This window comes from Natator depressus, chromosome 5, assembly GCF_965152275.1.
Source record: "Natator depressus isolate rNatDep1 chromosome 5, rNatDep2.hap1, whole genome shotgun sequence".
Lineage (NCBI taxonomy): Eukaryota > Metazoa > Chordata > Testudines > Cheloniidae > Natator > Natator depressus.
In genome coordinates, this window is record NC_134238.1 from 57,373,834 (window position 1) to 57,393,098 (window position 19,265).

The 19,265-nt window shown below is 41.2% G+C and overlaps 1 protein-coding gene across 1 annotated transcript; it reads right to left on the minus strand.

Moving 5' to 3' along the window:
- Positions 1-525: 525 nt before the first annotated feature.
- Positions 526-14,816, minus strand: ARRDC3 (arrestin domain containing 3). The gene is made up of 8 exons (XM_074952845.1): positions 14,275-14,816; positions 10,059-10,140; positions 7,432-7,579; positions 6,109-6,211; positions 5,530-5,786; positions 4,855-5,017; positions 3,858-4,012; positions 526-1,275 (listed from the first exon to the last, which is right to left on the minus strand). Exons 1-8 carry the CDS (start codon positions 14,552-14,554, stop codon positions 1,219-1,221), a joined length of 1,245 nt encoding a protein of 414 aa, XP_074808946.1. The 5' UTR covers positions 14,555-14,816; the 3' UTR covers positions 526-1,218.
- Positions 14,817-19,265: the final 4,449 nt, after the last annotated feature.

A 19,265-nucleotide genomic window follows, 5' to 3' on the forward strand; every position in this document is an offset into this window, starting at 1 on the left:
TATACTCTTCTTGCACTTTAAAATATACTTTTAGACTAGAAATTCACTATATGTATAGATTTGGTGATTAACTAACTATGTATAAAAATAAATTCAATTTCCCTTTCCACCCTCACTGGTTGAGAAACCTCACTATGAATCATGGACAGTACATTACTATTTCTTGTTTTAAACTCTTCCTTAACTGCTGGCTGGTGTCTGCTGGTGCTGCCTTCTTTTAAGCTTCAAAAACTTGACCAATCTCTTCTGAAGTTGCAGAAAGATAAAAAGGGTGCATTTGTTACTTATGGGCATATCCCTTTTCTAAATCCCCCTCTCAAATAAAAACCAAAGGGAAAAAAAAAAAAGAAAAAGTAACAGTACAAAACAAAACACAGATAGCTCTCCAAGGGTTTGGCAAGTGATGAGTTCACCTGAGATTAAGTGATTTTAGGCAGTCTGTAACAAAATGCTTCTTTGCGGTAATAGTAGAAAGGCAACAAATTCTTAAGAAATCAAGAAGGTATACAATCTTGCAGAAGTCTATTATTCTCCTTCTGTTTTTTTTCCCCATATAACTGTTGCTTATCTACTACAGTAGGCTGCAAAACATACAGCAAGAAGGATTGGCTTGAAGGCATTTGATGTTCGTAAATAAATCCACAGCTGAAGAGGTGATACACAATCAGTCTACTAGGACAATTCTGAGCATGTGCATATGCAGGTAAAGTCCAGGCTACATTAAATTAAAAGAAAAGTCAGTGCATTTGTCATCTTAAAGTTTGTTTTCAAAGCTTTCTTTTTGCTCCTTGTTGTGCAGACCACAAACAAGTTAGAAGGGGTAACAGTCCAGCATAAAATGAGAAAAAGCTGTAGTGACACTGAACCGCACAACATAAGAAATGTGCATGTGCAAATTTTCAAATCAGAAGAGGACGTCATCCCTCTTTTACAACATGGTGAGTGTTCTGACACATTACCATAGGCTAATAAGGCTGCTCCTAGTTATGTGCCAGTATTTAAAAGGAAAAAAGCTCAGGTCTTCAAGCATGTGGAGCAGTCCTATGATGTTGTAGGCTTCAAAAGCATGATCACAGGTTGTTTTCACTTATTCACCGTTTTACAGGCAAGAGCAATACCACTTCCTTTGAAAGTATCTCTCTGATGTGACGCCTTGATCCTCAACACGGCAGAGATACGACTAAAAATCCAAGTCAACTCAGCTAGTGAATAATTCCTTCAACGAGAGGGACAAGATGGTCTATCATCTGTGGGCTGATCTGGGTTTGGATCAATCTGAATGGAAGGAAAAAAATAGAAATTTAATTTACAACTTAAAAAAAAGTTAAATACTGTGCCCAATCTAAAGGTCACTAAAGTCAATAGAAAGTGACTAGCTGACTATAATGAACTTTGGATCAGGTGACCAATGTTCCATATTGGCAGGAAGCAGCAGCCAACACATCCCTTGGTCTGCGCCGCTTCCCGCAGCCCCTATTAGCCTGGAGCGGTGAACCGTGGCCAGTGGGAGCTGTGATTGGCCAAACCTGCGGATGCGACAGGTAAACAAACCGGCCCGGCCCACCAGGAGGACTTACCCTGGTGGGCTGTGTGCCAAAGGCTGCCGATCCCTGATGTAAACAATGAAAATTATTACACAGTGTCATTAGTAAGGCACAAGCAATTTTCAGTTATTTGAAATGTGCTGAATAGTTTGCTTAAAATTATATTTTATATATGAAACAAACACTTCTTGCTAATGCTATCATTGAATATTACTCATGAACTTATACTGATGTACTCCACTGATTTATCAAATGCAGACATTTTGCTTGAAAAGGTAGAGAAATTATCAGTAAGTCATTTTAGTTTTGGTCAAGAACTATTTTAGAACAATTTGACAGTTAACCAATTTCCGCCATTGAGGTGTTTCAAAGTCATGTAGCCTTGCTCTCCCTGCTTCTCATTTTTTGTAACATACTATCTTGAAAAGAAAAACTAAATGCCTGATTTTAGTTATCTTACATAGATATTTTAATGTACAGTATTGCCACCTGTCACTACTATTTAAGAAATGAATAGGAGTCAAACTTACGACCTTTTGAAAAAATATTACTAGGTGCCTCTCTGCATATATAGGCAACTAAATATCTATGAAAATCTGGCTTTGAGCTCCTTTCATGAAAAATGGATCAACAATACCCAAATCAATAGTGGATCAAAATCCTTGGTTTGGAGTCTTTAACATTACAAATCAAAACACCACTGATTTGTAATACTCCATACCTGGAATACTAACCATTCTACAATCTAAACTAATAATGTAGAATTGACAAAAGTACAGCTAAAGAAGGTAACATGTTAACAAAGGATAAAAGTATTTGTGCAGAATAAAAGAATAGTTTTCCTTCTTGCAGTTACAAACATCACTCAACAGGCACAGATACTGTCTGCTCATTCCAGGGTGTTTTATAAAGCTTAAAATCCATCCCAAGTGGCATTGAAGAATCTTGTATTTAAGGCAGATTTTAAATCAGCCTGATCCAAGCATGTCACTTCTCAGCTGGAAGCTTATTCTACAAAAATGGATTCTGATTTAGGAAAGCCCTGCATCAGAGGGACTACAGAGAATAGGAAGAGACAAGCCAAATAGCCAGCACTAGCTGACCTGGGATGGCAGGCAGAAAAACTAATTTGAAGGAGGTATGAGATATTCTGGACCTAAACAATGTTAAATGCTTTCCAAATCACCAAGAAACCAAAAAAAGTCAACTCAATACTTGAATGGTAACCAACCAAAAGAATTAAAACTAGAATCACAGGCCTAGTGCTGTAGCTAAGTTTACCTAGTGCTATGTCCAATTAGGCCTAACTGGCCAAACTGGAATCACATGTTAGTAATCCAATAAATGAAAGTGACCAATACAGCCCTGCCCCCTTTCCTATCAAACTATGGTTTTCTACGTACTATTGAAGTACCTACTGATAGTCAAAGGACATATTACAAATGTAATTGTATTGTAAAAGGTAATTACAAAAGAGAGAACCTGATTCCAGTATAAAAATCAGGTATTTTGGATAATTTGCAAAAAAATTGATGGAATTAGCCCCTAAGAGACTAGAAGCCCCTTGGCAGACACTTGTGCTAACACTCAAGAGATCCAAAGCATAGATAAACTATCACGCTGAATATACTACCTTTCAAACATGGTGAAAACTGAGGGTAGCCTACATCAAGGGATATAAGATGAAGACTGATGATATAAATATTATTTGTCCTGGTTTACTATTAGACTCAAGGTTACTGGCCCAACAGAAACAAGAGTAAAAGTGATAAAAGAATAATCAGCTCACTCCAGTAAGAAATTTGAAAGATCATAAGGAATACTTCTTACTCCTACTTACGTTAGTGTAAGATGGGTGCTTGGGAGCTCTGGAAAAAACAACAAAAAAAACAGGCTATTTCTGTTGTAGAGCCTACCTATAGGACTAGGGCCAAAATTTTCTTAGGTAGGTGTCTTAAGTTTAAGCTCTAAATCCATATGTAGGCACCTTGAAATAAAAAAAAAAAGTGGCCTGATTTCATTTTATTTAAGTAGAGATAAGCACTTGCAGCTACCACTTTATAGGCCAGATTATGCTGTCTGCTACACTGATGTAAATCTTCATTAGCCAGTGAAGTGAATGAAATATACCAGCATAATTCTGAAGTAAGTGAAAAAAAATCTTGCTCCATGTTTTTCTTTAGCGATTTTATATTATTTTAGGGTGTAGAACACAAGTTCTCATTTTCTGCTTATTGAACTTTCTCCACTAGAATGGAGAATGCAAAAACGCAAAACAGACTGTTGTGGCTAACTGCATTTTTGTTTGCTTACCTCTGAATAGAGAGGTGGAGGCAGAAAACGAAACTCCTGGATATATGCAAATAATGGTCCTTGAAGTGCCCTCTCAAAATCATCACAAGCAGCTATGGGTACAAGGCTGGACTGCCTTTGCTCCTCTGTGACCACTTCTGCATAGCTAGGAGGTGCTGTAGGGAAAAGGTACACGCAGTTCGAACAACAGTTCTTATGCATGTCAAAATACATAACATAACAAATATTAAACTTTATAATTTGCACTAGTAGGTAAAAGTGCTCAGTGAGAGGTGTTTTAGTTTGTCTTGTGGGCAACAACAGTCCATGCTAATTAACTTAAAACTAAGAAAATAAGTTTACACTAAGACATGTTGAGAATTTTCATTTACTTTGGCTTGACTGTCTCCCTGAAATCCAAACAGGAAACCCCACATTTTCTATAGGGGGAGCAGGGCAACCTCCATTCTTCTGGATCCCATACAGGGGCTCTCCATAAGCTGGGATTCATACTGGGAGCTGGGCTGAAGACTAGGTACACCAAAGGATGGAATAGGGATGCACATCATTCCCCCCTCCAGTCATGTGGAAAATCCCCATAAAAAAGGGAATATAGACTGTTACATTTCCACAAAGCATCTGCTACCAAGGATCCTGGGGTCACAATGAGATCTTGGTAGCATAGCTGCAGTGAGCTGTGCTGCCACAGACAGAGCAGGTGCGGAGGTACTCAAATTCCACACAGATGGCCCTGTCCTTTTGTACATCCTGTGCACTGATTCCACTGAACCTGCCAGTTGTTGGGGCAGATAGGGGAGGCAAAAAGGAACTCTAACCCCATGGTAGAATAATGTGGAGGGGATTTCAACAAGGTAGAAACCCTGAGAAGATTTCCTCTTGCCCTGTGTCTTTTACTGTGGGAGGGGATTATCTAGGTCTTAATAAATCAGTGAAGTGTTAGGGTAAAAAAAAAAAAAAAATATCAGTGAATTGTTTGGGAGTTGTATTGTCAAATTACCTTCAGGTCTTTCAGGCAGTGTCAGACCAAGCCAGTTCATATTCATGCTACACTGGCTGCTTACACTTGACGTTCTGCTGCCAAATGGGTGTAGAGGAATAGTACCAATGACAAGTGGTAAATTAAGGAATAAATCCATTGCTCCAGGAATATCAACATACACCTAAAAAAAATGACAAAAAGACCATGATTAAATCCTGAAACAAATGGTCTTTGTGGTTTTGTATGAGCCCTTTGTCTGATTTAGTGAGCTAAATTCTACTCTAAGATCCACATGGGTCTTGCTTCTCTTCCTCCTTTTGGCTCAATCCTGAAAAGTGCTGACCTCCCTGAAGTCCAACCAAAATAAATGGAAGCTGAGGATTCTCATTCTCTCAGCATCAGAGCCCAGCTGTACAAGTCTTTCGCTTACATTATATATCTGCTTAGCTGACAAGCAAATATTTTAAGATTTGCCCTGGTTCTAACCAATCACCCTTAGTAAATTTCCTGTTGCGATGTGCATTTGGAACTTAAACTATTCATTATAATGCAGCAAAGATTACTGCTGAAGATATGTAGGTTTCACAGCCAACTAGCTAAAAATATCTAAGTTTGTTTCAAACTTGTGTGGATGTCACCTTGAAAATTATTCATATCATATATGCTTTGAGACAATCTAAGCATTTTACTTACCATTAGTGAGTATTCTACACGGATTATACTACAGTCAAGGATAGAGGGGGAAACAGGTGGAATTTTCAACTGTTTGCCATTCCAGGTCTCCGTTTTCCCAGATGACAGGGACTCCCCACGCAAGTTGGCAACAAGCTGTTTTACTTCCTTCATTTTTCCTTTGGCATAGAATGCCTGAGTTTGGTAAATGGCTGCCTTTGGCACCACCATACGGGAAGAGCAGTTTTCAATCTCAGCAAAGATCTGAATTGATTCACCTGGAACAAAACCGAATTTCATATTATTCTTGTTATATCACATAGCAATCTAAACATGGTTATAATGGGCCAGATGCTGCTCTTACTGAGCTTACTGGCAAAACACCCATTGATTTCAACAGAAACAGAATCATGCACAACATAAGCAAACAACACAAAATGTGTAGTTTATGTACTATAACAACTTGAAGACAGCTACTGCACGTTCTGTTTTGATTAACACCATTCTCACAAGTACTTATTATTTACATATGGCTATACATGTAAAAGGATACTTTTTAAAAAATAAGTCTTTTGGTTTTATAACTGTTCTGCTACGTACCTGGGGTGTAGCCCTTCCTTTCAATTTTGGCACTTAAGGATATTGGGCCTGAGGTACAAAACCAACAACAGAGAGTCTTTTCTTTTGTGCCTGCTTGGGGTGACTGCAAAAGAATAATAATAGATACCCATGATTAAATTTGGGTTCAGTGCAGAACAGAAGTAGCTCTACATATCTTTTAGTCAACATAGAGGAATAACCATTGGAGTTTAAAGGCCAACTCTTGCTGCTTGTTTTACTCATGAAAATAGTCCTGTTCACTTCAATAGTATTATGTAAGTAAAGCAAGCAAGTTTTGTCCTAAAAAGTCATCCCAGCACTAGCGGTGGTAATTAACCAAAGAGCTACCCATGTCATGCTCATCCTCAACTCTGACTTAATTTAAATTAGAAAATACTGTATATATGACGGTTAGTGGTTTTTAGCCCATATTTCCACAACATACTGTCAGTATTACTTTCTATATAATAATCTGTAATTAAGACATATTCCCACATTCCATTTTACTTTTGCAAAATAAATAAAAAACCCAAACCTTGACTACTTGAATATTAACATTTCCTTTCCTTCTAGATTTATCCTGCTGCCATTCCCATCTAAATCAATGGTATTTCTGTTGTTGCCTTACATGAGATTAGGGTTAAGACCCTGATCCAAAGCCCACTGAATCATCTAAGAAAAATCAGATTTTTTTTCCATCCATACACAAAAGAAACCTATTTCAATGGACTTTATTTTATTGCCTACATGGCCATTTGAGCAAAAAAGAAAAGGGATTTTAGGCCAGATTGAAATGAGTGCCTCATGGAAAACATCTTAATGCAATATCCAAATAGTTTAGTAAAATAAAATTTAAGAAAAATATTCTACAGAATTGTGATAATTTCTCCCCATTGGCAGACAATATCCATATTGAAGTTATGAATAATGCACTGTAGTACAATTTTACTTTGCATTTTTAAGTTAGCAGTCTGTTGTTGAAAGATTCATAGGAGTAACACTGCTTCTCATAAAACAAATGATTCTTTATTAAATCAACAAAGAACAGTTAATACAATTTTCTCTTGAAAGAGAGATTTCATAGTTTATCATGTATGCAGTTCACAGCTTAAGTTAAATGTAGATAATTAAAAAATAAGCAACTCCAAGTACTTGAAATTAGTTTTCAAAATGTCAGCTATTATGAGTTGCTCAAATCTGATATTTAAAGCATAGCTGCAGTTTAACGAGCATATTAGTAAAAATTGAAGATTTTGATGTTTCAGTTATACTTTTTTTGTATGCCAAAAAAACAAAACAATTAGTAATTCTGTCAATTCTTACCAGTAATGAAGGAGTGTTGATATCTATATGTTCAAAGACTGTAAATTCCTTCTTTAATTTTACTGGTAAAAGCCAAGGCCTGTGCAATTCGGCTTTCACCCAATAGCGCACACTGCCATGTCTGCCTTCGAATGAGGTAGCAAGTGGTCTGTGCAGGACACAAAGGTCAAAATTGAGTAAATCTTTATACTCTCTTTCTAATAGTGATACAACTGATCAGAATAAGAATCAATAAGTTGTACTGTATTGTTTATGCTGCATAATATTTAAGCATAACTTATTTGCAAAGTTTCCATATTTCAAAAGGGATTAAGTTTGGGAGAAAAAATCTCTGTAGTTGAATTTTAATTCATTTTACAGTAGGTATGTTGAAATTTTCACTATTATCATAGGAATTTTGTTGGAACATGCCACCGGGATACATATTTCCTTTAAACTTACAAGAAGCTACTTTTAAATCTGGAATATATTAAGTTCTAGGACAAAGTAAGGCTAACAACGGTTTTAAAATTAGTATTAATTGCTCCAGTTGCTATCTGTGGTAGTCTATTTTGTACATTAACTACTCTGGGTACAGTTTAATTGGGCCTACATTCCTATCGTGTCTGATTCTTCCTTATCTAGTTTAACCTCTTGTTCTTGTAGTTGACTTTAGCTCAAGAAAACCTAGTTTAGACACTCCAAAAACCTACCTGACCAATCCCTATATTTCTCTAACATTCTAAAATAACTAAGAGCCTCAAATCCGCAGTATTCTGATTTCCTGACTTGTACTTCTGTATTTCTATATCCTAGAATTTCACACAAAAAACAGGAATTAAACACAGCCTCACTGTCCTTATGCAGTGCTAGAGTAATTTCTTTCAACCTACAGTTTGACACCTCTATCTGCACATCTGAGAAGTGTGCTTACTTTTTCTCAGTGCTATTAAAACCCAAGTTGAAGGCTTTTATCCATCACTCCTGTTTCTCAACATCACCCTATTTTTTAGCACTTAACCAGTGAGTTTACACCATTTCTTGCTTTTTATCTTTATACCCTCCACTTCACTATACTAAGTTACTCTTCAGGCTTTTATCATCAGTTCTCTCTTTCTAAAGTTCTTCATCATGAGCTAATTTCATGGTTGCTTTTAAGTCATTAACATGGGGGTGGGGGGGGCGGCGGGAGAGACTCTTGACCAGATCTTGTAATAATTTACTTTTTTTCCCATCTCAAACTCCTACATCTCCTAAGTACAGTACCATTGCTTTTGAACTCCAAAATACTACTCAGGTTGTTCACCCATATCATGTTTACTTCTTGATTAATTTCCTAAAGTCTAGTCCCAATTACAGAATGGAAAAACATTTTTCGCAAAATGAGAACAGAATTTTGTGAACACACAAGCACAGTCTGTGTAATACAGTTTGACATAGATTTGAGTCGAAAGAACATTCTAGATATTGGTAAATGATGTTCTCATCTGAGTGCCCAGTGCCTAGAATTCCAGAGGGGTCTTTTTGAATGTGTTTCTAGTCATAGTATAGCATTTCCAACAGTATCACATTAGTCCAACTGAGCCTGAGAAGTGCTGAGCATCTGCAAGTTCCATCAAAGCCATAGGAAATGCAGGTGCTCAGCATCTCTAATAATCAGGCACTTCATTGGTTTTAATGTGGAAGTTAGAAAACCTTGGATAAATACTATGCAAGTTCGGATATCCTATCTCAATTACTTCTGTACTTTTGTTTTATATTGAAAGTCTCCATCTCTCTGCTTCTGTTCTTCCTAATCTTTTATGATCACTCTCTTTCTCTCTCTCATTACTTAGTATCCACTGATATTTGAGTTAAGCCCGTGATGTTGAAATCTCCTGTGTATAAAGAATTTCAGATCTCCCATTTTGTCATATTTGCATTTATGTACATTTTAGCATTTTCTAAGAGGGACATCCCATTTCTTTGTCTAGATTGCATTTTGTTAAAGTATTAACATTGCCTGACCCAATGTTGTTCCCTGCTATCTATCCATCCGCTTGTTTCTACCCTGCTTTCTGCATAACCACCCTCTTGGAATATATATGTCCCTTTGCCCCCATTTACTAGTCTAAACGCTCAAAGGTGTCTATCCCCATCTGTTTAGATGTAGTTCACTCTGTCACATCTGTTCCAAATAAACCCAAATAGATCAGTATTAAATTATCTTCTTATCACTAACTCTGCTTACCTACAAGGCTCCAGTAGAACCTGGATTCAGCAGGAAGTGATCCCAGAAACTTTGCAGGGTCCAGTGGTCAACTGGTTTCTTTACCCGCTGTATAGCGAGTAAAACATTGCACGGTATGACCAAATGGCACACATTACATTTGCAACAGCTCACAAAAGGAAATGATTGCTTCCCTTCAATTAATAGCCCTAATATTCAAAATGTTGCCACTTAGAATAAAAATAACCTCTTTAATAGTTTAATAGGACTATGTTCTTGTAGCATGTTTTAGTGGAATCCCTACCACCATTGAAAAGGGTTTTATTTTTATTTTTTTTCATTTTTTCACAACTGGAATTTTCCATAGAGTGCTTGTTTTCATAAGGGTATGTATTTCAACATCATTGCATACAGCATTGGTATTACATGTGGTACTTACGTCTGTGGAAGCTCAAAGCTGAATGCATATTCATGCCTTCCTGAATGAATAGTGTTGAGGCCTTCTTCAGAATTGTCATCATCTAGAAAGGAAAAACACAGTACGTTATTCCACCTGTTAACATTTTACACACCACAGTATATTACACAGGTTTCTTGTTTGTATTGTAAGGGATTAACATCTAAACTCTTAAGAATGGTGATATTTCTTACTAAGATAACAATTTTTTTGTTTTGAGTCCAAATAGATTGTAAGTATAGGCAACACGTTTAGAATCTATTTACATAAAAGCATGTTAGCCACAATTTTAATAGAGAATATTCTTGATTTCAACGTAGGCTTGGCTATGACTATTACAATTCCAGCGTCTACTTAAACATATTACAAAATTATAATGGGAATCACTTTTCAAATAGAATTTCTAGGTGTCTTAAATGAAATAGCTTAGTGATATTCAAAAAGTAATCCCATGTTATACTGAATATGGAGTCTGCGCCAGAAGATTAAATTTAGCAATTCATCTTCCTTTTATTTCCTACCTAGCAACAGACTTCAGAACTTACACTCAAATAATATCCTGTTCTGTAAAGAGATGTGGGAAGTACTAGCAAAATCAAAGGTTGTGGAAGGGTGGCTACCTACTACAAAATAATCAGCATTGTTTAACGCCAGTCCATCTGAAATGTTTAACTTCAGATAGGTATTCAGGGAGGATCAGTTTTCCTTGTTCCAGAAAAGTTGACCTTCCTTGTTCTTATCTGTGATTCATTGATGTTACGCTGGAAGTGCTAGCAAATTGTATTTTACTGTGAACTATAAAACTTGAGAAACAGCCAAACTTTTCATTTTGAGGGGAGCCTATTTTAAATATAAATACTTAAATGCAAATTAAGTGAGTTGATAGGCCGTGGCAAATACAGATATACCTGATTGATAGCTCCCCCCCCCCCCCCAAAAAGGGGGCAGAAAAAGGGAGAGTCCTTCACACCCCTGCACTCTTGACTTCCACTTTACCAAAAGTGGTATGAAAGAGGTATAATATCTACAGGATCAGATCATCTACACCTACTAAGGGAGATTTATGCACATCTCCAGCATTCAATGTCCCAGAAACTGCATCCTAGATTTTCACAAGGGCATTTTAGTCTTTATCCTTTTTATTTTTTAATCATTTCCTGGCACTGAAGTTTCTCTCCTTCTCTTCCTTTCTGCCAGCTCAGCACTCCCATTGAGTCTCAGCAGCAGCAGCAAAGCTGTGGTAAACAAGTGCTGAGCTGTCAATCACAGACCAGACTAGAGCAGGAGAGGACCGGCCTAAACCGGCGCGAGCAGCTCCCCAGCCAGCCAGCCGCTCATATACATACCGTATACATTACACGAGCGCGTTTGCTCAGCACCTCCCCCACGCGCAACCCAGTTTGGCAGGCCGGGGGGGCCGCCCCTTGCCCGGGCTTCTGCTCCGCCCGCTGCCTGGCAGCGGCGTGCCGTGCTCCTTGCCTGCGGGGCGCCCAGTGCCGCCTCCCCCCACGGGCCGGGAGGGACCCAAATCCCAGCCCACACCACGGGGGCCGGCAGCTAAACTGCAGCCCGGCTGGGCCCCGGCGCCCCACTAACGCCACCCTACCGGCCGGGCTCCCCCGCCGGCCTCCAGCCCTGCGCCTCGGGGCTTTCAGAGCCGGGCGCTGGTTCGCCAGGGCGAAGCGTGGGCAGGGGGCGCCGGAGCACGCCCGCTGGGGGGGGGATTTGCTTCTCCTCCCTAATCCCCCACCCCATGTGGCCTGGATCACTGGGCGCCCCCCGACCCGGGCCCGCCAGCCCGGGACTAAGCCACGCGGGTCGCTGCACTCAGGCCAGAGCCGCTCCAGTCTCGGCCTCACGCCTGCCCGGGGCCGAAGCCCTGCTAGCAGCGCAAAGCGGGTCTAGCCCGAGGGGCCGCAACCGGAGCAGCCGCCGGGGGGGGGGGAGGATCTGCCACGCTCCGCACGGAGAACGGCTGCATTAAGAGTGAGACTGCGGGGGGAGGGCCCGATCCTGCTCCCACCGTGGAACCTCTCAGTTCCCCGGGGATCAGGCCCCAACCGCTCCGCGGCGCTGGGGAGAGGGGGCTGGGCCCCGGGAGGATTCCAGCCCCAGGCAGCAGCGAGCAGCCACCGCACACTGCGACCCGGGACTAACTGGAGCCTGCTAGCTACGTCCTCGTCCTCCGCCGCCGCCACCACCCCCGCTCCACCCGGCTTCCCTCCCTCCAATTAGCGGCTGGCATCGCCTTAGCAACAGGCTAACAAACCCCACTAGGCCAATGACTGAGTGAGCACTGGGCGTGGTCTCTATTACCAGGCTAGGCTGAGAGGTGCCGCCGGACCTAAATCTTTGAAAGTCCCTTTCCATTCACCCTTTCCATTCAGCGCAGAGTGCACTGTAGCAGCAGTCCCTGGCTGAGCTGCACAGGGAGCGGACGGCTGAGCTGCTTCAAGCTCGCAGTGTAAGTGAATGCATAAGTCACCGGCGTTTACGTAAACACACACTGCGCTTATCTACAAGTGCTTCTCATTTGCAGACCTACTCCACCTTCCGTCTCCTGCTTCCCATCCAAAAATAGAGGTATGTGAATGGTACTGGTGGAGAGACTCCTGAGGTATATAGTCACACATGCAAAGTCATTCTTGCTTTTGAAACAGCCATTGGGAACCTCTGTGGACATACTTGTGATCATACACTCTGCTCTGAAGCATGCATACATTTTTGCACTTCTCTGTGACGGGGGTGGGGAATTCTGGGATTGCAAATAGGGGAGAAGGCAAATACACTTTGCATGCATGAAATGTTTGCACGGTAGGAAAATAAAGAGCCTTTTACCTCTATGCCTCTACCAATTACATCTACCTGCTTCCTCCATGGTAACTGAAACCCTTTCCATGGCTGTGTAAAATATATGATCTAGGGTCAGTGCAACATACACTATATAACTTCTTTACTGATATTTATTTCTTAGGGAGGGAAGGGGGAAAAATACCCTACTCATACACTCATCTCTGCAGCAAATATGCTGCATATAGATGTAAAAAGAGAGAACAGCCGAAAATTACATGAACACTTCTAACATCATTTTCTTGTGCTAGGAATTAAGTCATCGCCATCACCTGACGCGTGTAAACCAATCTGCTAAGAGGAGAATAAGCACCCCCTCCCACTCCCCAGTACTGGTCCCAAACAGGATTGAACCGCTTCTAACAAAGGGTGGAAACTTCAGAAAAACAAGCTTAGTCTCCTATACTTCCACAATGTAACCATCCAAACAATAGATGAACAATCTGAAGACCCACTCCTCTCTTGAAAATGCTTTATTCCCTTTTCCTAACCTAAATTAGACCCTTTTCCACAGTACTTTTCATTTCCATTTGGGCTAGCACAGTAGGTTTCATTGAATGCAGGTTCCAGAACTCCCTAACTTAGAAATGATGGTCTAATTATATAATAATGGACTCTAAATGGCCTTTCAGACAGACTTCTTTACAGCTGTCTCACTGACATTTAGTGTATAAAAAAATTCAGGTATTTTACTAACTTTGTTTAAAGCAAAGGGGGAAAAAAAAAACCACACGTGGAGTGCTGACTGCATATGTCAAAATAAACCACATGGAATCCTTTATCTGCCAACAATTATCCATCCTTGAGGGATTATCAATATATAATTTGAAAATTGGGATTGTTTCCGTAAATGTCAAAAGCAGAATTCTATGCATTAATTATATCTCAGTATGTATGACGAGATTACCAAAAAAACCCAACCACCCCTAAATAATTTACATCTGATTTCTGCTCCAGTTTTTCTTAATCCCTAGGGAGGCAAAAGCCTCCTAATGTCTAATCAGATCCATAGGACAAAAGTGTTTTTACATTAAAAAAATGAAGTCCCCATGCATTGGAAGTGCGTATGAAAGAGGCTCTGTTTAAGGGCAGGTAGTTGGAAAAAGTCTTGTTTGTAGGCACTTTGCAGATGCACCTCAATGCAGTTTTAACAGTAAATGTCCGTATAATCAAAATCTAAATTCCAGAAAGAAGCATTGCACTTTTATTTTCGTATTCGTATTCTGGCTTTTAATACCTATACATTTAAAAATAAACAGGTTGTAATAACTAACAAGATACAAAGCCGTACCCTCTTGCATCCAAAACGACTGTATTTAATTTTAACCAGTGTAATAAAATGACTTACCTCTTTCGTGCCCAATTAAGATGTCTTTATGGTTGAAATATTCTACTTCTTCAGTGTAATTCTGTGTATAGGCAGTGTTGGATCCAGCATTTCTAGATTCTGTCCAGCGTACTTTTGCATGTCCTCTTGCATGAATTTTAAGAGATTTTACTCTGATTTCCCCAGTAACTTCTAAATTGACCCTTCCTGAGACTGTGTCCCCACTAGAATAGACGGGGACATTGCTGTCATTGAGACAGTCAAAGCTTATTGTCAAACTCTTCACCTTTCCCAGCACCATGTTTTATAACAAAGTCTATAAAAATATATTGTAAGAAAAAAAAACAACGGAAGTCAAGATCTCATATGAAATGTGATCTTCACTTTACACTGATCGATACCTCTGCCGTGCAAAAAGCTTGCAGGCAGGATCAGTGTATTCTCTACAAACACTTCATTGGGATTGCTAAAAAGTAACAGCACTAGATGCTGTTCACAGCTACTATCCAGCTCTGTGGTCTCTGTACAAAGACGGGCTGGTTGCAGCCTGCCAGCTCACTTAAGACTAGCTTTGTGAAAAACAACCGGAGTGCGCATGAGCGGGCCGCTGCTGCTTCCCTTATAGGTGTAGCATAGAAGACGAGCCTGCTGTGGAGCAGAAGCTAGTGTCCTCTCCATTGTGTGTCTCCCCTGATGGTGCTCGCTACCCTAAACTCTTTTAACAAGCCCTGCCGATTAGTACCAAATAACCTCTAATAGCAGGCGTGCAGCATTTTATTATAGCAGTAAGGATAGGGGGAAGAGTGGGCTGAGAGCCAGAGCTTCAAACAGCAGATTAAGGACACAGCCACAAGCCCAAACCTCCCAAAGCATTTGCTTCTGGGTAATGCTGTGCTGGAATGGGGGTGAGGGAATTTGGACAGAAATAAGGCACATATTGGGGGTCTGGGACATCCTTCATCCCAAAGAAGAGATTTTGGCTAGTTCATTTAATTCACTGCATCTGGTGCATTCCAGAAGGCAAAATATTTGCTCTTCAGTTCAGAGTATTTCAATGAGCCAGGAATAAAAGTCAATCTTGACAGTAATGGTTTAGCACCAGCCAGAGAGTGGAATGAACTCCACCAGCATCAGCGAAATCCCTCTTCCATTCTTCCCATTCAGTTCAATCTGGTGCTGGAGACCAAGAGAAGAACCCCACATAATTTCAACCTATTCCACTGCTGATTTCTCTGACCACTCCTGCAATTTAAAAAAAAAGTTGATTTTTAACAGGAAAAGGGAAAAATATCTTTAAGCCTCCGTGCTTACCCCTTACACACAATTAGGTCAATTACAGACACAATCTACAATTTTCATTCAGATTATTTCTACTTCTGTGTCCTGTGCCACCTGTAGGAATACAGCTGAGTTTAAAATCCCCCAAAAAGGTTTGGCATGAGTTTATGTATCAGACAGATTTTTTTAAAAATAAAGATTCTGTGAGAACTGGTGCAACTTGATATATAGATGAAAGAACAGAAAGTTTAAAACACTGACTTCTGAAATTAAGCAAAGCCTTCCACATATCTTGCATGGATTCAAAAAAATATAGCACATTTGTGTGCTAAAAGACTTGAAAAAAGCAACCCGAAACATAAGCATCAGGCATGCCTTAATTAGTGTGTCTAAAAGCATTGTGCAAAGCAACTTTTTAAACATCAAGCAGGGTGAAGTTTTTATTGTCACATTTTAAAATGTATGTGTTATACCGTAACATTTGATTTGGGGGAGGGAGAGTAGGGGGAATATTGTCATTGCTTGACCAAATTGTCTAGATTAAATTAAAGGCTACATTTCTTTTTCTAGTCCCTTGTTTATTGAAATAAGCATTTCAGCATGATATGTAATTTAAATGGTTAATGTTAAACAGATTGATATGTTTCAGAGTAGCAGCCGTGTTTGTCTGTATTCGCAAAAAGAAAAGGAGTACTTGTGGCACCTTAGAGACTAACAAATTTATTTGAGCATAAGCTTTCGTGAGCTACAGCTCACTTCATCGGATGCTTATGCTCAAATAAATTTGTTAGTCTCTAAGGTGCCACAAGTACTCCTCTTCTTTTTTAGATTAATATGTGTTGACAGTTATATTGCTCTGGTTCTGTGTATTATGTATCTAAAATAAAGTTCAGAGAAACAGCTTTGCTTTGTAGCATTGTGCCTATATTATTTTCTTAAGTAAGTGTTTTGCATTTTCCTTTCGTCGACGCCTGGTGGAAATTCTCATGCTGTTTAGTTTGGGAGACTTTGTGCTATTTCCTTCCAGTCTCTTAATACATTTTATGTTTCTGCACCATCTTGTGGTAAATAGGGGGAACTTACACAGATACTTTGCAATGGTATTTCATCCCTTTCCTGGTGGTTTTGTTCCCCTACTCCCAAATATGTGTGCAGACAGTTTTCTTCCATGTGCAGATCTTCCCTCTCCATGTGGAAGGGAGATGGTCATCTGCTTCAGTGGGTCTGTTCCCCTCCTTGAATCCTCAGAGTTCCCTCTATGGGTCTCAGGTCTGCTCTGGGACAGTAGCTGAAGACTGGTTGGGCCATGTATACTCTTACCTTGATGCCCCCTCCCACAAAGATCAGGCAGAAAAGTTAATACAACCTGGGCTGTGTTGTCTTTTCTGTGGTTTCCCTCCAGGGATTCTGGGGGCAACCATGGCCAGGAGAAGTCCATGTAGCTGCACCTCATGGCACTAATCTCCTACGGATCCACTGGGATCTACCAGGTTTGAGAGCAAGCCCTGTGGCTCGTACACGGGGAAAACTCCTACTAGTCCAATGGAACAACATCTATGGAGATTTCCTTCCACAGAAGTTCTTCTCGTGTTTTTTTCCTACATGGGAAGGGAATAAAGCCCACAGTATTTTTTAGACTACATAGCACTTGCTGCTCTATTATTTTATTTTCGAATGTATTTTCCTTCACTGTTGATGTGTTTTGTATGTATATTTGTGCTCCCTGCTTTGGTCATTTGAGAAAGATCAAATGTCCTGTTAGATGTTGGAGTGATACCAAGTACCACCAACTGTAAGTGCAGCCCTAAACTGCTCTCCCCTCTCCCCTCCCACCACCCGCTGCAAAGTGGGGCATGCTGGGGGCAGGCTATTTTGGGCTGGAGAGGAACCTGTGGGTAGCCAAACAGAGGATGCTGAAAGTTAGAGCAGCCTCTGTGGCTGCAGGCAGAATTCAGGCCTTCCAGGCTGCTCCTGCTCTGTTGCATCTCTTGGGAGACGCAGCCCGCCACTGAACCCATTGAAGTTAGTGGACCATCCAAAGGGACCAAGGAATTCAGGATCAGACTGATAGTCTCTGAAACTTTCAGATTTGCATGCACTACACTGTTGGTGTTTTGGGTTTCAACACTGCATGGTAAATTTAACAAAAAATGTCCTCTTGCAATTTTTAAAAGGAATTGTAGTTAACGTGAAGTGGGCCAGTTTTCAGGGCCAGTCCCAAATTCCTGTGCTGGCTTGCTCAAACAAGGCTTATTTCCAGTTTCAGCTAAGCCATGGAACATGGGGTGTGTCTCCACTGCAATCTAAGATGTGACTGAAGGTTTACCCATGCTAGCATGGTTAAAAATATCAGTGTAGATGTAGATGTGGCAGTGTGGGCTTCAGCGCATGCTAGCAATGTGAATAGGTACTGAGGGTCCCTGGCATGCTTATACAGACCAGGCTGAAGCCTGCACTGGCACATCTACACTGCTATTTTTAGCTGTACTAGTGCAGGTATGTCTGCCCAAGCTCCAGTCACACCATGGATTGCAGTAGAGACATACCCATATACTCCAGTTACTTCTGGTCTGGAATGAGCCACAAGAGACCAGGTCCATGCAACATTCCATCCCTGAAACTCCATTAGCCCCTGCAACCTACATCTCAGCACTACAGAAAGCGGCTCTTTTCCTTTCCTGACGCACAGCAGTCTCCTTAGGCTTCCAAGCCTGGAGCAGTGACCCTCCTCCCTCATCTTCTCCACCCAGCAACCTTTCCACCTGTTTCTCCCCCATTCCCTCTGCTCTCAGTACCCTGACTCCACCCTCTGCCTCTTCCAGGCTCTTACACCAACTCTCTGAAGATTATAGAGTTTGTGGCTTGAGAGTGGCTGCATCTGCTCCCACTGGTGGTGGCAGGCACAATCGCAGGTCTGCTAATTTTATTGCCAACAGTGTCAGGTTAAAATATTTTTGGGGCCCCGTGCACTAAGGAATTTGGGCTCTTCCCCATCGTCACTCAGATTTAGCCCACCGGCCCATTCGTCATGACAGAAAGGTAGCTGATCCAAATCTGAGTGGCACTGCGACCCTGCTCTAGTTCTGCTCCAGCTTCTGCTAGCCCTGTGCAACGTCCACAGGGGCGGCTCAGCAAAGTACTCCTGCCTCATACATACCGCACCTCACACACAGATACCTAAGTGTCCCTACCACTTCACATATACCCCAACAACCCTGCATCAGCCCCCAATTATCCTGAAAGCTCTCCCACATGTCCCAGCAGCCCTGACATAACTCCCACTCACCGCAGCCCCCAACAACTCAGCTCCTCTAGTCACAGTTTCCAACATCTCCCACTCCCGCTGACACCCTCCCAATCTCCCTGCAGCCCTCTACCACTCCCTTCCCACTCAACCTATAGCCCCACCCCCCACCAATACCTTGCCCCCAGCCCCTCACCCACTACTCCCGGGACCTTCCTGGCTATTCATTGACGCCTCCCTGACTCAGCGCTCCACTCCTGTCCTGGGTTAGGGATGCTCCGCCCTAAATTGGCAGACCAGCGGCTCCACTTACTCCCATCACCTGCCCTGCACTCACACAACATGGGTCAAATTTGAGTGAGTGGCATTGCCAGGTTGCAACACCACTCCCTTCACTCAAATTTGGTCAACCCTGAGAGGCGCTACAACCCCACAGACCAGGTCACGAGAACCACTCAGGTTTAGCCTGTTACCATATCACCCATCCATA

Excerpts from the sequence above, each read along its gene's own strand:
- ARRDC3 (XM_074952845.1), bottom strand. The coding sequence starts at position 14,554 with ATGGTGCTGGGAAAGGTGAAGAGTTTGACAATAAGCTTTGACTGTCTC. Across the intron at positions 6,212-7,431 it reads TCAACACTCCTTCATTACTG|TCACCCCAAGCAGGCACAAA; the intron begins GTAAGAATTGAC and ends ATTCTTTTGCAG. Across the intron at positions 1,276-3,857 it reads CTCCACCTCTCTATTCAGAG|ATTGATCCAAACCCAGATCA; the intron begins GTAAGCAAACAA and ends CCTTCCATTCAG.